Genomic DNA, 19,460 nt, shown 5'->3' with positions numbered 1-19,460 from the left:
TTCATACCAAGGGGCTGGAGACTACCCAGACGGTATATGAGGTGTTGCTCCTCCAAGCTGAGTTTGGCCTCATCATGGCAGTAGAGGAGGCCATGTATGGACATATCCGAATGGGAATGTGAAGCAGAGTTGAAGTAGGTGGCAACCGGGAGATCCTGTCTGTTGTGGCGGACAGAGCGGAGGTGCTCGACGAAGCAGTCCCCCAATCTGCGTCGGGTCTCCTCCAACTCAGGTTGGAGGAGCAACACCTCATATACTGTCTGGGTAGTCTATCATCTCTCTCATGATTCTGCCTCCTTCTACTACCCATAGTGCTTTCCCCTTACGTTCCTTCTTCACCTCTCATGCCTATCCCCTCCCTGCTTCCCCTCCCCCACCCCTTGATCTTTCCTCCGATTGGTTTTCCACCCTTCCCCCACATTCTTTATGGGGCCCCTGCCCCCTCCTTCTTCAGTCCTGATGAAGGGTCTCAGCTCGAAACGTTGACTGCACATTTCAACGGATGCTGCCCGACCTGCTGAGTTCATCCAGCTTTTATAGCAGTATACATGTTCTCCCTGTGACTGAGTGGGTTTCCTCCTCATTCCAAAGATGTACAGATGAGTATGTTAATTGGTCACAGGCATAATTAGGCAGCACAGGCTCAGTGGACCTGTAACCATATCTCTAAATTAAAAAAAAATCTTTGCTACAAGTCAGTCAGTTATGATTTTATTTATTTCCAGGTTATGGTGTCAATGCAAGGGCACCATTAAATACCAGTCTCAAAATAGCCCTGCATTTTTACGTTAACTCATCTGGTCTTGACTTATCACGGATATTCACTTTGTTTTATCCATTCTTCTCCCACCTTGTCTACCAATAAAACTCTGCTTTCTCTTTGTCTCCCCGTTCTGGAGAGTTGTAGTTTTGAATTGTCAGGTTTTTGCCCCCTCCACAGATGCTGTGTGATCTGACAAATGTTTCCAGTGCTGTGTTTTTTTAAATTTTAGATTTCCAGCATTTTCAGTGTTTTTTTATTTTAATGATCTGAAAATCTTAGTCTTTTGAGTAATAGAGATCATGGGTGAGGAACTATGGTTGAAGAAGCCTTGATAAGCTGTTGTAATTCATCTTCAATATTGTATCACTGAAGTCACAGCAATGCAATTGTGAATGGACTTTTTTTTTTAAATTGAGTGCAACTGCCAACCAGTTGGGCTGTTTTTCTCTGTTTGATGTTAAGTTTCTTGACTGCTGTTGGAATTACATTCACCCAGCTAACTACGGAATACTTTATTTTACCAGAATACTCATTTGTGGATAGTGGAATACCTTTGATTACTGTGGAATAACCAACCCTGACTTGCTCTGAGAGAAACATTATTAATACAGTTGGATTAGTTAATTTTGCGTTAAACTTTAATGGAACAAGTAGCTGTTAACAGCTGATGAAATTTCATTCAAAATAGCAACATTTTTCTTCCTTCAGCTACCACTTTTACCATACCTATATCCATTGCTATTGCAGCAGTTCCGTGCCTTCCTGGTGTAAAATTCCGATGCATGCTATTTCGAACTTGTGCTAGTGAAGTAGAAACGTCCGGCAATGCTTTTGGCACAACAAAGGCATTGGTTGGATAAAGAAATTGAGCATATGAAACTGACTGTAAAGCAAGAAACAAAGTAATTACGGTCAGCAATTACTATAAAACTCAACATTAATATTTAGATTTATTTATTGCTAGACTATTCTAATGCGCCAAAATAGCCTTCCTTTTACCATGCTCTAAAGCAAAGGTCTTGCCTCCACTTTAATGTACTCTTTTAAATATCTAACATTCCTGCAGTTGAAAAAGCACACTGACTCTGGGTTTTAAAAGCTTCTGAATTTTCTAATTTCACTGTGATATTGACTATCTTTAACCTTCCTCAAACCTCCCACCATCTGAGCAATTTTGCACTGCTATTGCATGTGTTGAATTTTAATACTCAGCTAGTAAAATGCCTTCACCAAGGAAGGCTCCCATAGGTTTGTGAACTGTGCCCCTGAACCTCAGCTCTCTCTCCTGCAGCCAAGGTTTCATTTTCCTAAATGGTGAGAATTTTTGTTTGATTATATTCCTATCGAGTCCCTTAAAATTCTTTTTCACATAGATGGCATCAGATTAATGCAAGTTGCTGAAAAATACATGAACATTCTATCTGTGAAGTCCAGAGGAGAATCCTCATTAAATTGTAGGCAGCATAACAGGTACTCATTAATTCTTATGAGTATTTTTAAAATTTGCTTTCACAAATATTTAGCTACTTCCATAGCACTACATATCAAATACAAGATGAAATGAGCAATACAGACAAAAAGACAATTGAGTATGCTATAATTTTCAATTTGGACAAAAACAGATGCAATTGGTAAGGTTTATTAAGGGAAAAGAATAAAAGCCAATTTGCATATAAATTATCCTAAAATATACAAGGATGTGGTAATTCAGATGTGAGTCTGCAAATCTTCAAGTCCAGTGGAGGTTGGATACAGTTTGTAATGGGGAGGGAGGAACGAGGCTTGTCATGCAGTTGTTTTGTTTCTTGTTGTGCTCTGCAGAACATTGTGGAAATGTTATTTTGGCACCAAAATGTACCATGACACTTGCGGGTTGTCCCTAGCGCATCCTTAGGTTGCACTGGTCGTTAACTAGAATGATGCATTTCACTATGTTTTGATGTACATGTGATAAATAAATGAATTGACAGACCATCCTCTCAGCCTGAACTTCTGTTCAGCTGCCACAATAACAAATGAATCAAATTCATATGTTAACACTTAATAAAAGCAATTAAAATGATCACCCTTTACTGTTTGCAATAAAACCAACCATTACCTTCCCATCTGCACCAAGTTCAACTCCCTCAAGTCCAAGTAGCATGTCTGTTGAGGCTGAAATACCACCAGAAGGGTTACGTTGTCTTGGTCCTTCGAGTTTGCCGTCGCTGTGTAAAGAAAATGTCAAATCCAGGTTCTTAGGAAAATCCGAAAAGACTTAAGACATGGATAAAATATTTAAAGTAGTGCTCTGTACGTACAATAGATGCAGAGTTTACAATGAAAGGAACTGGTTTCTCTTATTGTTCATTCAGAGATCAAGGCTGCATACAAACAGGAAACGATTTCACAAAAACTATTTTAAAAAGTTCTGAGAAACTGGGCAGACAAAGGATCACAGAGCACAATAACTTTGAATGTATTGGCTGTTCTGTATTTGAACCCGAGATAACTTGGGACGATTTACCAAAATAACCTCATGAAACACACAGTATACTCAGGCTAAAACTAGTTCAAATCTTCCATCTGATGATAAAGAAAACAATATACAATTTTCCTATGGGTATGCCAGCTATAATTTTCCACGATGCCTATGGGAGAATTTATGGAATGCCTGGTGTAGTTTCCTTTTCAAGGCATCCATTCCCATCAGTGACTCCATAAATTACAAAATGGATAACAGCACACAATATGTGAAGGCCACCAGACAGTACCAAACATTGACTAGCCTGAACAAGAATGAACAAAATATTAATGTAATCAAAAGCTCCTCCAGATGTTGCTTTGCACTTTGAACACTATATATACATACATACATACACATACATACATACATATATAGAGTGAACCTAAAAGCAAAGGCAGGATTGCGGTTTCAGCGATTGTATGCTAAAAGCATTGCTACCAGATTAACATTGGCCAATGCAGTTTGTGGGAGAGATTCGGCTGAACTTCCATTAGTTTATATTCAATTCGTGCAACAGAAGTTTTCCCTTTAGGCAGCAAATTGCACGTACAAAGGAACAAAGTGTACTTGACAGTTTAGATTTTCATACATTAATACCAAATCACCACTTCAAGCTACTGAAAATCTAAAACTTAAATAATGACCATTAGTGCACACTTATTTTCAGTTGCTGATATTCTACACTAATGGGTGATAAAATCGGATAACCCAAAATTGAGAAGACTTCAGAATCAGTTTTATTATCACTGACGTGTGTTTTGTAGTAGCAGTACAGTGCAAGGCAAGAATTACTATAAATTACTAAATAGATAGTGCAAAAGACAAATAACAAGGTAGTATGCATGGGCTGTTCAGAATTTTAACGGCAAAGGGTAAGAAGCTGTTCTTAAAATGTTTAAGATAAGCAGTTGGACATATTTATCACCAAAAATCAGAATAAAGATACAGGATAAAATTACTTTTAGATCATCTCCAAAGCAGCAAGCAATGTACCCAAGGGCTCACTGAAGTTGAAGTAGCATGTAACCTATGATAATTAACATGGAATAATTTCAAACTTGTTTTCTCTAGTTACATTTACAGAGAATGGCATTATGCAACAACTTTTCTTTTACAATCTAAAAAGACATACCTATTCCGAATATTATACAATTCTTCATTGCAGGCTTAATGACATTTGGAAAGGCATTTTTCATTTCAACAGAAGACAAAATGCTGGAGAAACTCAGCAGGTCAGGCAGCATCTATGGTGGGGACTAGACCCTTCATCAGAACTGGAAAGGAACATGGCAGAAGCCTAAGACGGTTGTGTGCCTCCTCCTCACACCTTCACATTCTGGCTTCTTTCCAGTCCTAATGAAGGGTCTTGACCTGAAACATCAACTGTTTACACCCCCCTTCAATATAGGCTACCTGACCTGTTGCGTTCCTCCAGCATTTTCCAGTTGGAAGAGTTAGTGAATCCTTTGCAATGACCTGGTTTTCTGCATTACTCCCTCAAAGTGTGGTCTGATCTCTATCCAAGTCACAATGATAAACAAACACAATCTGCCTAAACTAATAACAGGCAAACAATTGTACTTCTTGCCAATACTGAGTACGCCATTTAAACAATCAGTCTAGGTTCAAAAAAGTATGTGAACCTCTGAGGTAATGCTTTCTTCAAAAGTTATTGAATGCTGAAGGAGGTGAGAAAGAACCCAAGAGTAACAGCAGAAGACCTGCAGAAGTCTCTAGAACTTGCTAAAGTCTCTGTTCATGCGTTCACTATAAGAAAAACACCGGAGAATGGTGTGTCATGGAAGGACAGAAGGGAGGAAACCAGTGCTCTCCAAATAAAAACACACAATGCTGCACGCCTGAAGCTTGCAAAAGGCCACCTGAATGCTCCACAATGCTTCTGGGACAATGTTCTGTGGATAGATGGGACAAAAGTTGAACTTTCTGGCAGAAATGCACACTATGTTTAGAGGAAAAAGGGCACTGCACACCAACACAAAAGCCTCATCCCAACACCCTGGAAGGAGCATCATACTCTGCCTGGACAGCTTACTATCGTTGAGGGAATGATGAATTCAAAATTGTATCAAGACATTTTAAAGGAGATTGACAGGGTAGCAGTCTGTCACCTGAAGCTTAATAGAAGTTGGATGATGCAACATGTCAATGAGCCGAAATACAAAAAACAGAATAGTTTAAAAATGTTTTGGAATGGCCAAGTCAGAGTCAAGACCTTAACCCAATTGAGATGCTGTGGCACGACCTGAAGAGGACTGCTCATGCAAGGTATCCCAGAAATGTTGATGAACTGAAACAGTTTCGTATGGAGGAATGGTCTAAAAATTCCTGCTTGCCACTGTGCAAATCTGATCAGCAGCTACAGGAAACATTTGGTGGATGTTATTGCTGCTAAAGGAGGTTCTACCAGTTATTAAGTATAAGGGTTCACATTCTTTTTTCAACCTGTACTGTGAATGATTAAACCATGTGTTCAATAAAGGCACTAAAGGTACAATTGTTTATGTGTTATTAGTTTAGGCAGATTGTGTTAGTCTATTATTATGACAGATAAAGATCAGAGCACATTTTATCAATGCAGAAAATCAGGTAATTGCAAAGGGTTCACGAACATTTTCTAACAATTGCACTTACATTGCTCAAGATCTCCAATATACGAAGAATCACTTGTGTCTATAATTTTCTTTTGAAATTGCCATTTTTCACAGTAAGAAAAGTGCTTATATTATGTAAACAGCAACATCAGGACAAGGTAAAGTTAGTTAATACTGAATTGAACAGTCATAGTGCCATACAGCACAGAAACAGGCCTTTCAGTCCATGCCAATCACCTTGCCTACCTGAGCTGGTCTCATTTGTTTGCATCTGGTCTGTATCCATCTAAACCTTTCCCTTCCATGTGCATATCTAAATGTCCTTTAAACATACCAGCTGTCTCCACTTCTACCATTTCTTCTGGTAGTTTGCTCCACACCCAGTGTGTGGAAAAACTTGCTCCTCATGTCACCAGTAAATTCATCCACCCTAATCTTAAAACTAAGCCCTCTAGTTTTAGACTCTCAAAGGACCATCACCATAATCATGCCCCTCATGATTTAATGTGTATTTATAAAGGTACCCGCTATGGGGAAAACGGTCCCAGCCTATCCAGTCTCTCCTAATAGTTTCCTCCAATAGTCAGGTTACCAGAACTCCACGCGATACTGCAAATTCTTGTACATTTGGAACATAACTCTTGCATTCTGCACCCTGACCGATGAAGGCTAGTGGGCTTCAAATGTGGTCACTTTCTTCACATGTGCCTTTGATTGAATTGGGTGTATATGAAAATTTTTTGGAAAAAATGGCAATTTTAAACAGTGCAAAAGAAAATTTCAACTTTTGTATTTAAATTAAAGTGAAATATTCTTACCTATTATTATTAAATTCTCCATAAGGCAGTATAGAAAAAGCTGAACACAGTGATCTTTTAGCACAGATGAGAACTATCCTTAAATAGAACAAATAAAGTCAAATATTAGTTCACAAATGCACACAGATTTAAGGTCTAAGTATTTAAAGTTTGCGTACCATAATTTGAAAACTTCACAAATCTAGAGAATCTACTGGAAATAGTACAGTGGATTCCAGTTAATTGGGCCTTTGGTTAATCGGGCCAGACGCTCTATTGGGACAACTCTTAAAGAACAATAACAAATCGAGATATAGCTGGGATTCCTTTTGTTTATTTAAGACACTCTGCCACCTATTGAGACAGAAGACTGTTGCCAAACATTTTCTAACTAGCGTCAATCGAGAGCTTCTCATGTGGCTGCTAGACAACACTGCGCTTAAGAGTGAACAATTTTTTAAATAGCATCACTTACATGTTTGTATTCAAAAAGAGCTATTTTTGTCATAGATAGTAAGGGAATTCAAAATTGTTTTGCTCACTGTGGTTTTAAGCCTTGGAGATGCCAGAAACAGCCGAAGATTTAGAGGATGCAATCATTGAAAGCACTGTTTGCATTAGGTCTCTATGCTGATTTTGTTTATGTACAATCAAAAGAACACATCAAAGTACACTGAATAAATTTCTCTGTCAATAATTATTAGGAACTACCGTACTTGTTTTATAGTACTATAGTGGTTTTGGTTTTTTATAGTACTATAGTGGTTATAGTGTTTTCATTTGTTCTGAACTTCATTGAAATATATAATTTGTTACTCAGTTAAAAGGTATTTTATCTTTTTTATACCCTTTTAATCATTTTCACTAACCTTTCGCTAATAGGGACAGCCACTTAATTGGTCACAGTATGTCTCAATTAACTGGAATTCACTGTATATACCCTCTGCCGATTAGCCCACATTCTATTAAGCACTGGAATTGGAGGGCTTCCAATTATCACCCCTGCTCAAAGAGTAGATGATGATAAACCTGGCAAACTGTGCCTGCAACTGCTGATACAAGATAAAATTATTGCTAACTTAGGTTTAGTTGAGAACAACCTGCAAATTCATAAAATTCACGGTGCTTTTGATTTTTAAAAAGAAAATTTTGAAATGCACCCATGTAGGAAAACCAGCACAAATTTCAAAATGTATTTTGTTGACCAAAGGATGTGATGGCATAATTAGAAAGGCACAGGGCACAAAACCAAGGAAAAATGGCTAAAGGTTGATTTTCACAATGTGGAGAGTTAAAGAACAGGAGCCTAGTAAGAAATTCAAAATCACCAATGCACAAAAGTCCAATGAATCTTTTGAAATTTTGATGTCCACAAGTATACTAAAAATCAGGGCTAACAGAATTAAAGCTCTGAAATGCATTTTCTAGTACAGATAATGCACATGGAAAATTCAGAAAGATCACAGACACTGCACATGTGTTACAGATGCATTGGGGAATGCAAGTCAAGTGAAAGTCAAGGAAAATGCATTTCAGACCTTTAACATTTGAAGAATCTGATTTTCTCAACTGATACTTCTCCCAACGAAACTGAACTATGTGATAAGATAACATTTCAAGAACAATGTCCCTACTTTAGAAATTAATGCTGATATTAAAATAAGACAGTTAACAACATCAAGAACAGTTACTACCCCTCAACCAGCAGGCTCATGACCAAAAGGGGATAACTACACTCCATTCATTTAAAGACTCTTATATTGTTATATTGATGGATGTTATAATCTCAGGGTTGTATGTGGTGACATGCATGTACTCAGATGATAAATTTTACTTTGAACATTAATATACCAATTGTATCCACTGAGCCCATATCTGCATTATGTTATTCACTGAAATCTTGACAGAATTATGACATGTTTCTGTAGTCCTGGCATTTCTGCACATCCCTTAAGACCATAAGATATAGGAGCAGAATTAGGCCTTTTGGCCTAGCAAGTTTACTCTGCAATACCACGTGGTTAACAAAAACCTCAGCAGACCACATCCCATCTGAAATGAAGACAGCCTACACTCAAGAACTCATCACTGCTTTAGCCAAATTGTTCCATACAATTACAAAATGAATATCCATCCAGTCCTGAGTTTGTCTGATTTTGTTATTTTCTCCCCCCTCACCGCACTCCTCTGCAGACTCCTGCTGATTTTTACTGATTTTCACAGTGATGAAAATTACTTTTGATATTCCGCAGAACATTTTTTGTATTTGCACCTACTACTAGTTACCTGCTACTTCTTGTATCATACTGACGCATATTTTTTATGAAATGGACTTTCTTTGCGTTCTTTGGATGGGGAGATCCTGAAGAAGTTCTACTTCTGGAAAACAAAAAAAAGTTTAAGTAACGGCACCAATAAAGATTGTACAATTTAAAGGGAACAAAATCTCCCGCTCAGTCAATTAAAAGAATAAACATTAAATAGTTGGATATCACTGTAATCCTGAAGTATAAAGCATTTATCCCCACTGGAAATTTATAACTGAGACACAGAATACTTCAACCATGAAATGAAAGATGCAAATTTGAGTAAACTGAATAACCTTTACATTACTTCCATAAAGCCATCCAAAGTTTGTACTTGCAAACACGAGGAAATCTGCAGATGCTGGAAATTCAAACAGCAGCACACACAAAATGCTGGTGGAACACAGCAGGCCAGGCAGCATCTATAGGAGAAGTACTGTTGACGTTTCGGGCCGAGACCTGACGAAGGGTCTTGGCCCGAAACGTCAACAGTGCTTCTCCTTATAGATGCTGCCTGGCCTGCTGTGTTCCACCAGCATTTTGTGTGTTGTTGTTCAAAGTTTGTACTTGTAGCTTACAGTGAGATTTGAACACATCAATTAAGCATCTCTGCAAGGATCTTCAAATCTTACAGAAAAAAATTAGAAAAGTGTAATAACTTTTGTTTTCATCAAAATATATTAAGGTTGATAGAGGAAGCTTCAATCACCTTCTAATATCACCTTATTGAGAGGTGCTGTAAGTCCTAGGCAGTTGATAGAGTTCTCTTTCAATGAAACAACCATTATCCTCATTGTATTAACTATTACCTCGGAAAGTGAATGCTGGCATGAACAATGTCTGTATTAGTAATGTGATCTTTTGACGTGTGGAAAAATTTGGTATTCCTTTAGAAGTGTGAATAATCCTGTATAAAGAGGACCAACAAATCTGTCCCCTTTATGTGCGCAATAAATTGCTTGATGTGGTTATTTAAAAAAAATAGATGTTAACCTTAAAAAATTAAATGCAATGGCACATCAAGTTGAACTTTAGTTTGTAACTGGTCACGAAATTACTATTAAGCTATAACAGTGAAATATATAACTGTGAGCACCATGTGCAAATCAAATTGTAGAATGATTAATGTGTGACAGCTTAATATTCTCAATATATCCCACATATCCCTGTAGGTCAATTACTATATGAAGTGACACTTTGCAGAAAATTCTCTAAGAGTGACACAATGAAAAATACTGAATGTCAATTAAGAGCCTTACTTGAACAGCAGCTGTGACAGCTAACCTGGGAAATTCATGCACTACTTTCTTATAAGTAACTAATTACATACACACTTTGGTCACTTTATTAGGTACACCTGCTTTTTAATTGGCTATCTAATCAGCCAATCATGTCACCAATGCAATGCATAAAAGCATGCAGACCTGATCTTTAGGCAAAGCCTTCAAAGAAAAAAAAAATCACACGACTGTAGCAGGTTGATTAAACTTTGACTTTACATCAGCTTTCAACGATTGAAAGGAAACATCTAAGAGATGTGGTCAAAGGCATAGCAAATGTATATGCAGAAAATGACTAGATTGTTTGAGAAGACCACAGAGATAAAAGATTTCCGTAATAGGCAAATTAAGGATGATTACAGGAAATGCTGTGTTGACTGTGGGAAGAATAGTGACAGAATGGTGGAGTTGAAACCAGGCTTCATTAGGTACTTTTCTTGTAGATGGGCTAGCAATGAATGATTCAAGCATGCACAAACAAATGCCCGCACAAGGCTTCATGGTCATTGTAATCTTTCTCGGGGTAAACACACGTATAAAGTGGGCGTCTTTTTTTGCGTAAAAGCGAAAATCCTCTTTGGTTAGCGAAAATAGGAACTAATGTAGGTCTTTCATAATAGTGAGCTGTTGTAAAATTAATGTTCGAAAAATGGGGGCCACCTAACACTTATACATTTGTTTGTTAATGCAAATATCTAATCAGCCAATGCATAAAAGCATGCAGACATGGTCAAAAGGTTCAGTAGTTGTTCAGATCAAACATCAGAATGGGGAAGAAATGTGATCTAAGTGACTTTGACCATGGAATGATTGTTAGTGCCAAATGGGGTGGTTTGAGTATCTTAGAAACTGCTGATCTCCTGGGATTTTCATGCACAACAGTCTCTGGAGTTTACAGAGAATGGTGTAAAGACAAAAAAAAACATCTAGGGAAAATGCCTTTGTTAACGAGAGGTCACAGTAGAATGGCCAGACTGGTTTAAGCTGACAGGAAGTCAACAGCAACTCAAATCACCATGTGCTACACCAATAAGATGCTAGAAATCCAGTTGTGTGCAAAGCGGATTTCTGAAAACACATGTTGAATCTTGAAGTGGATGGGCTACAGCAGCAGAAGACTATGACTATACACTCAGCGGCTACTGAGTGTATATGTCAGGCATTAATTTTGAAAAAATATATACTTCACAATTAAATAAGCAGCTGAGAAATTTTGCTGTTCTAAATACAAGGAAATACAATAACAGTAAAAATTAATACAGCAGAAAGAATCTGCCACCTTTCCGTTAAAGCTGAAGCTTTATTCAGTAATAAAACTGAAGGTTATTACTAAAGCTTTCCAAATAAGTGAGAATTAGATCTTTCAGATCAATTTTGAATATTTAATTATACAAACATTTCTTCACCACTCAAAAACTGATCTATTATTAAATAACGCTGAATCAGAACAATTTATATTCAAAACTTTAATTTTTGATGTAAGTCGCAATGTGTATTTCTTTTCTTTATGCCTATGTGTTTATTCTAGCACAAAGATTCTTCCACTTTTTACTGAAGTATTGAAAACATTTTCAACTTAAATCTTATTAAAAGATAACAAAATAAACATTGTATTTCATGCCTCTCTCCCAATAGTCAAGGAAGCAAACAAATTGACCCATTTTTTTTTTTAAAAAAAGCATGCCTACAAAAGAACAGGCCATAAAGGTACTCTGAGTGCCAGCGACATGCTTGGAATGGGACCAAAATAAAACTGGCCTGCACAGTGCATTCTTAGTGCACTGTGAAGCTGGTCTAAGTCAGTAGCTTCTAGTATGACTGGACACAGCCCATTTTCAGATCTAGAGACTTTGTCCACCACTGTATATGTAACATCTGCAATTTCATCCTTGAAAGGTCAAGGATAGAATAATTTATGTATCCAAATGTTGCATTGGTGCAGTAATGATTGTATCAGGATCCATAAATTGCAAGTTTGCCTTCTTCAAACCCCTGCCATTAAAAAAGTAAAAAAAGGGAGAATAAAAAGGAGTAAAAATTGTAATAAATGCTTTAGCTACTGTCATACTTGACTAGCTAATGTACTTCTTGCTGGCCTTCCAACCAGCACATTGGCATATCTTCCACCTCTCTCAAAATCCGCAATACAGATCCAGCTCACGGTAAACTGCTTTTCCCATAATCTTACCTTTCATGGCCTCAGCCTTTTCACTGTTAACTTTTATAAACATTCCTCCTTAACACTTTGTTGCAGTGTTCTCCAGTTTCACAAACACTTTTCTCTGTGTACTTGAGTGCATATCCTTCTCCCATAACATTAATAGCAAAAACAGTGATTTGAAATACTTCCTCTCTGAGCCTGCCTTTATACTTTATTTTTTACCGTTTCATCTCCGATAAAACTTTCTCAATCAAGTGTAAATTACGGTACATGTCAATACAAGTTAAAATTATTAATATTCCAGATTTTATACTTTCAGTTACATTACCAGCCTATAACTCTATTTCTCCATTAAAAAAAATCTAACCTTTTAACTTATTAGAGACAATGCAAATTCTGAACATTGAGGATAAAGCTGTGTATTACGGACAGATGCAAGCTTGAGTGAACTGAAATACATGTATTTAGCCAAATCTCATTGAGGCTGAAAGGCTACCTGGAATCATCACACATGGTCTCATCAATGCTTCTGTTTGTTTAGTTGAGATGCAGAGAACTGTCCTTGCTAACCCAAAGTAATCCAGACTACCACAGCCTGAGCTGGAAGCTGGGCCACAAAAACAACCAAGAAAAACTCAGCTCAAAAAATACGTTAAAAATTTGACAAAAAGCAATGCCTTGTCTCTAATATTGCCAGTTTGGCAGGGTTATTTAATTGTTTGTTAATGACACAGACATTTAGAGATGTTTAAAATGATTCGGTAATTAAACATAAAAAAGCTGAACACACAAATAATTAAGAGCAACAGAAGGGACAGAATGAATAAGCTCGGAAATGAAATTCTGCTTTCTTCTCCTGAAAACAAAAACTACAGTCCACAAAAAAAAAAATCAATGGGGTCTTGGATCATATGATTCACACACCAAATGAAGGAACTCAGCAGGCCAGGGAGCATCTATGGAAAAGAGTACAGTTGACGTTTCAGGCCGAAACCCTTCAGCAGGCCTGATTTAACTGTGTAGAACCAAAGAAGCATTTCGCCAGTCTAAGTGCTAGTGGATCTTAGCTAAATGGTACTTTGCTGCTGGCAACCACATGGAAATCTCACAAACTGCTGCATGTAAACATTACTTCACTAACCAGTACTCACTCAGTACATTCCAATGGAGGAGTACTAGTCAGCTAGTGATGCTTACATGCAGTACTGAACCCTGACTAAATTCTTTTCCCAAAGCTTAAAAAAAGCTTATTGGCCTTGGAAAAAATTCAAACCATTTAGAAAATTCATTGAGATATATTTGAGCAGTTACATGACTGCCTTTGGCTAAAATTAGGAAAGCAGTAACTAAATCAGGTTTCTTTGTGGCCGTCCACTTAACTGGCAATGATTAAATGATATTCAACCACTGAATGATTAAATGATTTTTCACCGCCCTCTGTAGCTGTACTTCAGACATCCCACCTCTCCCGGAGGTTCCAAGAGTCTCCCACATATTAATAGCGGCTCCCTGACACCCGCAAATTATATACAATATCCCAGAATATACAATAACCCTAACCTAATCACGGGACATTTTACAGTAGCCTATTAATGTATACGGTATGTCTTTGGACTGTGGGGGGGAAACCAGAATACCTGGAGAAAACCCATGCATTTCACAGGGACGACGTACAGAAACTCCTTACAGAATGGTGCCAAAATTGAACTCTGAACTTCCAAATGCCTCAAACTGTAATAGCGTTGCACTACTAATGCACTACCATGGCACCCCTGCTGTGCAAGTAATTCAGCCTGCACACCAGGGCAATTTACAATAGCCAATTAACCTACCAACCCTCACAGATATCCCACCTCTCCCAGAAGATCCGGGAGTCTCCCGCATATTGATAGCGGCTCCCTGACACCCGCAAATTATATACAATATCCCGAAAATTGAATTTTTTTGAGAGAGAGTGTGACAGAGAGAGCATCCTGATTGGTCTCTCTTTGTGCTAAGATTTATCAGTTTTCTCTATGGGCAGGCTTTACAGTCGACCTCTCTCTTTCTCTCTCATTGTCCATCAGTTCAGTTTAGTGTCTCGTAGCGCCATAGCAGAGTGTTTCAAAAAAAGAAAATATAAAACTTACTTCATCCCAGACTACACTAAAGTGTACCCCTGCCTAATAGGGGTCAAAAATAATGACAGTGTTGCTCGCTGCACTGCTTGCAACAGTGACTTTTCCATTGCCCATGGTGGGTTAAATGACTATAAAAGACATGTTAATGTGAGTTTAACAGGTTTCATTCATTCATTAGCATAGCTAACATTATTTAAACTAGCTGGCTAGCTGCTAAGGAGCTACTCTATTGATGTCCTACATGATAAGGCCAAACTCCCTGTAGACTTGCTTAAAGTTGTAAATTGCTTAAACGACTCCATGATAATACACTTGGAAGTCCTGGATTATGTCTTAACTAACCTTGAAGGACTGGTGCCAAACTACAAAAGTTTGTCAGTTGATGAGTTCTGGGGGAAGCTGTCCAAAATAAAATCAGTGAGCACAGGGCAGTTGAGACTCAAAGAGCTCTGCCAGTTGATGAAGCTGCTTTTGGTGCTGCCAAATTCTGATTGTGATGTGGAAAGGGCATTCAGCATGGTGCATCACATTAAGACAGAATTCAGAAGTCAGCTGTCTCACAAAACACTTGTGAATCTGATGTCTTGCAAAATTAACAAATTCATTGACATAGACTGCTATGAGGACTTCCGGCAAAATGCTCAAATCTGCCAAGCAAGCCACATCACAGTACAAGGAAAGTTCACAAAAGAAATAGAAAAGCTATTTGCATTAGCATTTAGCTATTAGCATTGAGACTACCAACAAAATACTCAACAAGGAATGTGTGTGTGTGTGTGTGAGTGAATAGTTTCAATATGTTATCAAATAAATTGTTGTGTTCTTTCACAATCAAATGTCCTGTATACATACTCCCTTGGAGGTCAACCGGGGGGGGGGGGGGGGGGGAAAGATATGGGGATGCAGGGGGTGGGGCTGGTGGTGATACCTCCCTGAAATGAGTTTTTGCAGGGTGGGATGTCTGGCATTTCATTTGATCACCTATCCAATGCACATTTTTATTTCCTGTTCTTGCTTATGAAAAAAGTGCTTTTGAAATTGCTGAAACTTGTGTCGAGTTTAGAGCATTTACTTTTATTAGTTTGGAAATGCTGTGTTAAAGCCAAAGTACTGAATTTCCTGGTTGCTGTTCTGACATCAGGTTTCAGTGGAACATGAAAATTTGTTATGCTTTGGCAGTTTTAGTGGAAATCAGCCCTGGGTTATACCTGCCACAGGAACAGTGAGACCAGTGAATGGAAATATAATCAAAACAATATACTTAAAGAATAAAAAAAGTATTTGAGATCACTTAACTACTTTAACAAATAGGGCTTTCTGTTTAAACAACAACACACACAAAATGCTGGTGGAACACAGCAGGCCAGGCAGCATCTATAGTGAGAAGCGCTGCCGACGTTTCGGGCCGAGACCCTTCGTCAGGGCTTTCTATTTATTTGAATTTTATTGTGTGAATGTGTTTAATGTATGAATGAAGCTGCCACTAGCCCACTCATGTACCACAAGAACCTATCACATTACAGGCATTGATATTTTGGGCTGGGAAAGCTTCTGTTAGTAAACTCACAACAAAGTTCACAAACAGTAAACTTGGATATGTATATCAGTGTAAATGGTGTTATGACTTCAATCCATTAATCAAACTCACCAAGATTCACAGATGTTTGGTAATGTTACCATGTTTTGCACTGTGGTAATCAATGTAAATGAAGCTGGGACAAACATTTTCTAGAGTTAATTACCTCTTCCTCCAACTTCTAAGGCAAGTACTGCAATTTTATTTTTTGTAGCCCTGGTCTTGACTTGAATTTCCCTATCTCATGAAATCTTTCATTAGCCAAAAGCATAATGGACAATTTATTGACCCTTGTGTGACCCTTTTTAACTTGAATGCCCTAGCCACAATGAAAGATTTTCTCTCCACCTCTTGTCCCTAATTCAATCAGCTTATTTGCAAAACTCTGCTCCAAGTCTCTTGGATAATATTTCAAATGTTTATGAAAATTCATAAACTTTCTGTGCATGTCATTTATGCATTCTCTTATAATATGCAAGTTTTGGTACAGTTTGATCGAGTTGGATCTTTTCAACCAGTTTCTTTGCTTTCACCTTGAGCTGTGACATTTCACACCTATCAGTCACAAGGCACAATTTTCCTTTCTGCCATAATATGCAACTCCAGTCTGAACTCCTGATAGTATTTTTACAATTTCTCTGAGAGATCTTGCATACACATTTTCAGAATGACTGGAGCTACTATTTCACAGCACCATTGACAAGGTTAAATTTGACCTTGAGCATTGTCCCAGTGGATTGTGCCCATTTTTCCTATGACTACATGGGACTTAAATTTACTCCCATGCCCCTTAGAGATGTAGGTTAGAAGGTTATTTGCCCCTAGTGTGATAGAATTTGAGAAAGTAAGAAAAACAAACATGCTAAAAGTAGGTTGAGTGGGTGTAAAAATAATCATGCATCATTCCATTGATTAGTATTTAGAAATTACCAAGCATGATCCAAACACTAGGTTCATCAGACCACATCTGGAAGTGACCCAAATAAATATTTATAGTACAAAAATATTTTTACAATGCCAAATTCCGTAAATAATTTGGAAAATAAACACAGATATTACAAGTTTCCCAAACACGATGAGAATCAAAATCACTATTGCAATTCAAAAAGTATCTTATATCTTTATCTCGTTTATTGTTTTGGTTCATTTCTCTTAATCACTTCGCACTTTACATTTCTAAAGACAGCACACACACTAAGAGATAGAGAACGCAATATATAAGCAATTTATCTTTATATTCTTGGCCTTGAAAGCCCGAAGACTTATCCAGATCCAATTCCATGGCTATCCTTGGCACATTTACAAACAGAAATAGATACTGCTTGAATCATTAATAGGCCATGACAATGGATAAACAGGACTTGTATGACTGACAATAGTGTTTTGAGTAGACTCAGTGAAGGATTGAAGTAGCTGGTGTGGAAATATTGAGATTGTTTGATGTTAAAGCAACAGAAGCTTAGAGCATTCCAACAGCTGATGGATTGAAGCAAGTCCCTGCTATATTACCAAAAATCAGTGACTGGAAACACATTCATTCCATAAAATAAGGCAAAAGCTATAGCCTTTCCAATACCTACTTGGCGGGAGCTAGCATAAATTCCTAACTCTACTTATTGCTATCATCCTACACTTTGCAACCACACAATTTAACTCTTGAATAGCTGTTCCATTTTAAAAGCAATTAAGGCAAAGATTTGGCCTTATGAAATCTGTCTATTCCCTGAACAGTTTGTGTTCTCTGTGCTTTAGGATGTAACAATTTAAAATGAAAATCTAAGTTAAATATGAACAGGAATTAATTCTTCATTCATCCCTGGGTCATTAAATTTGCATCTTGGTCATTTAAAACATTAATTTAAATTAGCATTACACAGCTAACACAATGGAGGTCATTAATGCAAAGTTGAAGAGTCATTAAAAAAACATTGTGACTAAATTTATGAAATTTCCATTTAAGACTGATTCCATAGCTGAGGGCTTACAATATTTATTAATGCATCAAAATGTAATAAAACTATTACATGTTTGCTTTCATAAGGTAATCACTTCCTGAACATTCTTCCATGCAATGCTTCGAAGTGCACACTATATAGTATTTTGGCATTACAAATTTGGAGAATAAACACAGTTCAACTGGAAAAAGAAAAGGAAAAAATAATCTGGATGGAGTGAAAACTGTGAAGATTTTTAATAAATGTACTGAGTTAATGACTGCAAAGGAAGAGCCACTGTGCATGATTTACTTTTAAACTGGTGCACATTAATGTTTCAATGTTAAAACAATTGCTGAATGTTTCTATAATCTACATGGACTTGCCTGCAAGCTGCCAGCTTTAATATAATACTATTGTAGCGATGTGCTACACACAGCGCTGAAATAACGACAAGTCGTTTCGAGACTAGTTTATTCAAACTTCGTGGTGCTGGTATTTAAATCCCTAGTGCCCGCCCTCTCCAGGCAGAAATGATGTCGGAGGTGCATTACCAAAGTCTCCCCCTGCGCGCTGGCCATTTGTGAGCCGGTTCGCCTGCGCAGAAAGTGGGTCGCCACATACCCCCCCCCCCAGAACCGGCGTTACACCCCCCAATGTCCACAGGCTGGATCAGCCTCTGTTTGGGAGGTCTGCCTCTGCGCCGCGGTGCCTGAACCTCGACCGGCTGCGCCAAGTCCACATGGGCTGGTTTGAGTCGGTCCACCGTGAAAACCTCCTCTTTCCCCCCAATGTCCAGAACGTACGTAGACCCGTTGTTGTTGATCACCCTGAATGGCCCCTCGTACGGCCGCTGTAGTGGCGCCCGGTGTCCGCCCCTTCGTACAAACACAAACTTACAGTTCTGCAGGTCTTTGGGTACATGGCTCGGGGTCCGTCCGTGCTGTGAAGTTGGTACGGGGGCCAGGTTGCCGAGCCTTTTGCGTAGCCTGTCCAGGACTGCTGCGGGTTCTTCCTCTTGCCCCCTTGGGGCTGGTATGAACTCTCCCGGGACGGCCGTACACCAACTCGGCCGATGAGGTGTGCAGATCCTCTTTGGGCGCTGTACGAATTCCAAGCAGGACCCAGGGAAGCTCGTCCACCCAGTTAGGTCCTCTCAGGCGGGCCATGAGAGCCGACTTCAAGTGATGGTGGAAGCATTCCACCAGTCCGTTCGACTGTGGGTGGTAGGCAGTTGTGTGGTGCAGCTGCGTTCCCAACAGGCTGGCCACAGCCGACCACAGGCTGGAGGTGAACTGGGCACCTCTGTCGGAGGTAATGTGGGCTGGTACCCCGAAGCATGCTACCCAGGTTGCGATCAGTGCTCGGGCGCAGGAATCGGCAAATGTGTCGGTGAGCGGGACCG

General features: G+C 38.5%; 1 protein-coding gene across 1 annotated transcript in view; it reads right to left on the bottom strand.

Moving 5' to 3' along the window:
• The window catches only part of cables2b (Cdk5 and Abl enzyme substrate 2b), a 39,652-nt gene that overhangs the window by 11,846 nt on the left and 8,346 nt on the right, over positions 1-19,460 (bottom strand). Inside the window, exons 2-5 of the mRNA XM_073061950.1 lie at positions 8,965-9,057; positions 6,700-6,777; positions 2,862-2,970; positions 1,490-1,646 (exon numbers count right to left, since the gene is read on the bottom strand). Coding sequence (XP_072918051.1) covers positions 1,490-1,646; positions 2,862-2,970; positions 6,700-6,777; positions 8,965-9,057 — 437 coding nt within the window. The remainder of the gene's footprint in view (positions 1-1,489; positions 1,647-2,861; positions 2,971-6,699; positions 6,778-8,964; positions 9,058-19,460) is intronic.

Source organism: Hemitrygon akajei, chromosome 11 (assembly GCF_048418815.1).
Source record: "Hemitrygon akajei chromosome 11, sHemAka1.3, whole genome shotgun sequence".
In the NCBI taxonomy this organism is placed as follows: Eukaryota; Metazoa; Chordata; class Chondrichthyes; order Myliobatiformes; family Dasyatidae; genus Hemitrygon; species Hemitrygon akajei.
This window is presented reverse-complemented; position numbering and strand designations above follow the sequence as displayed.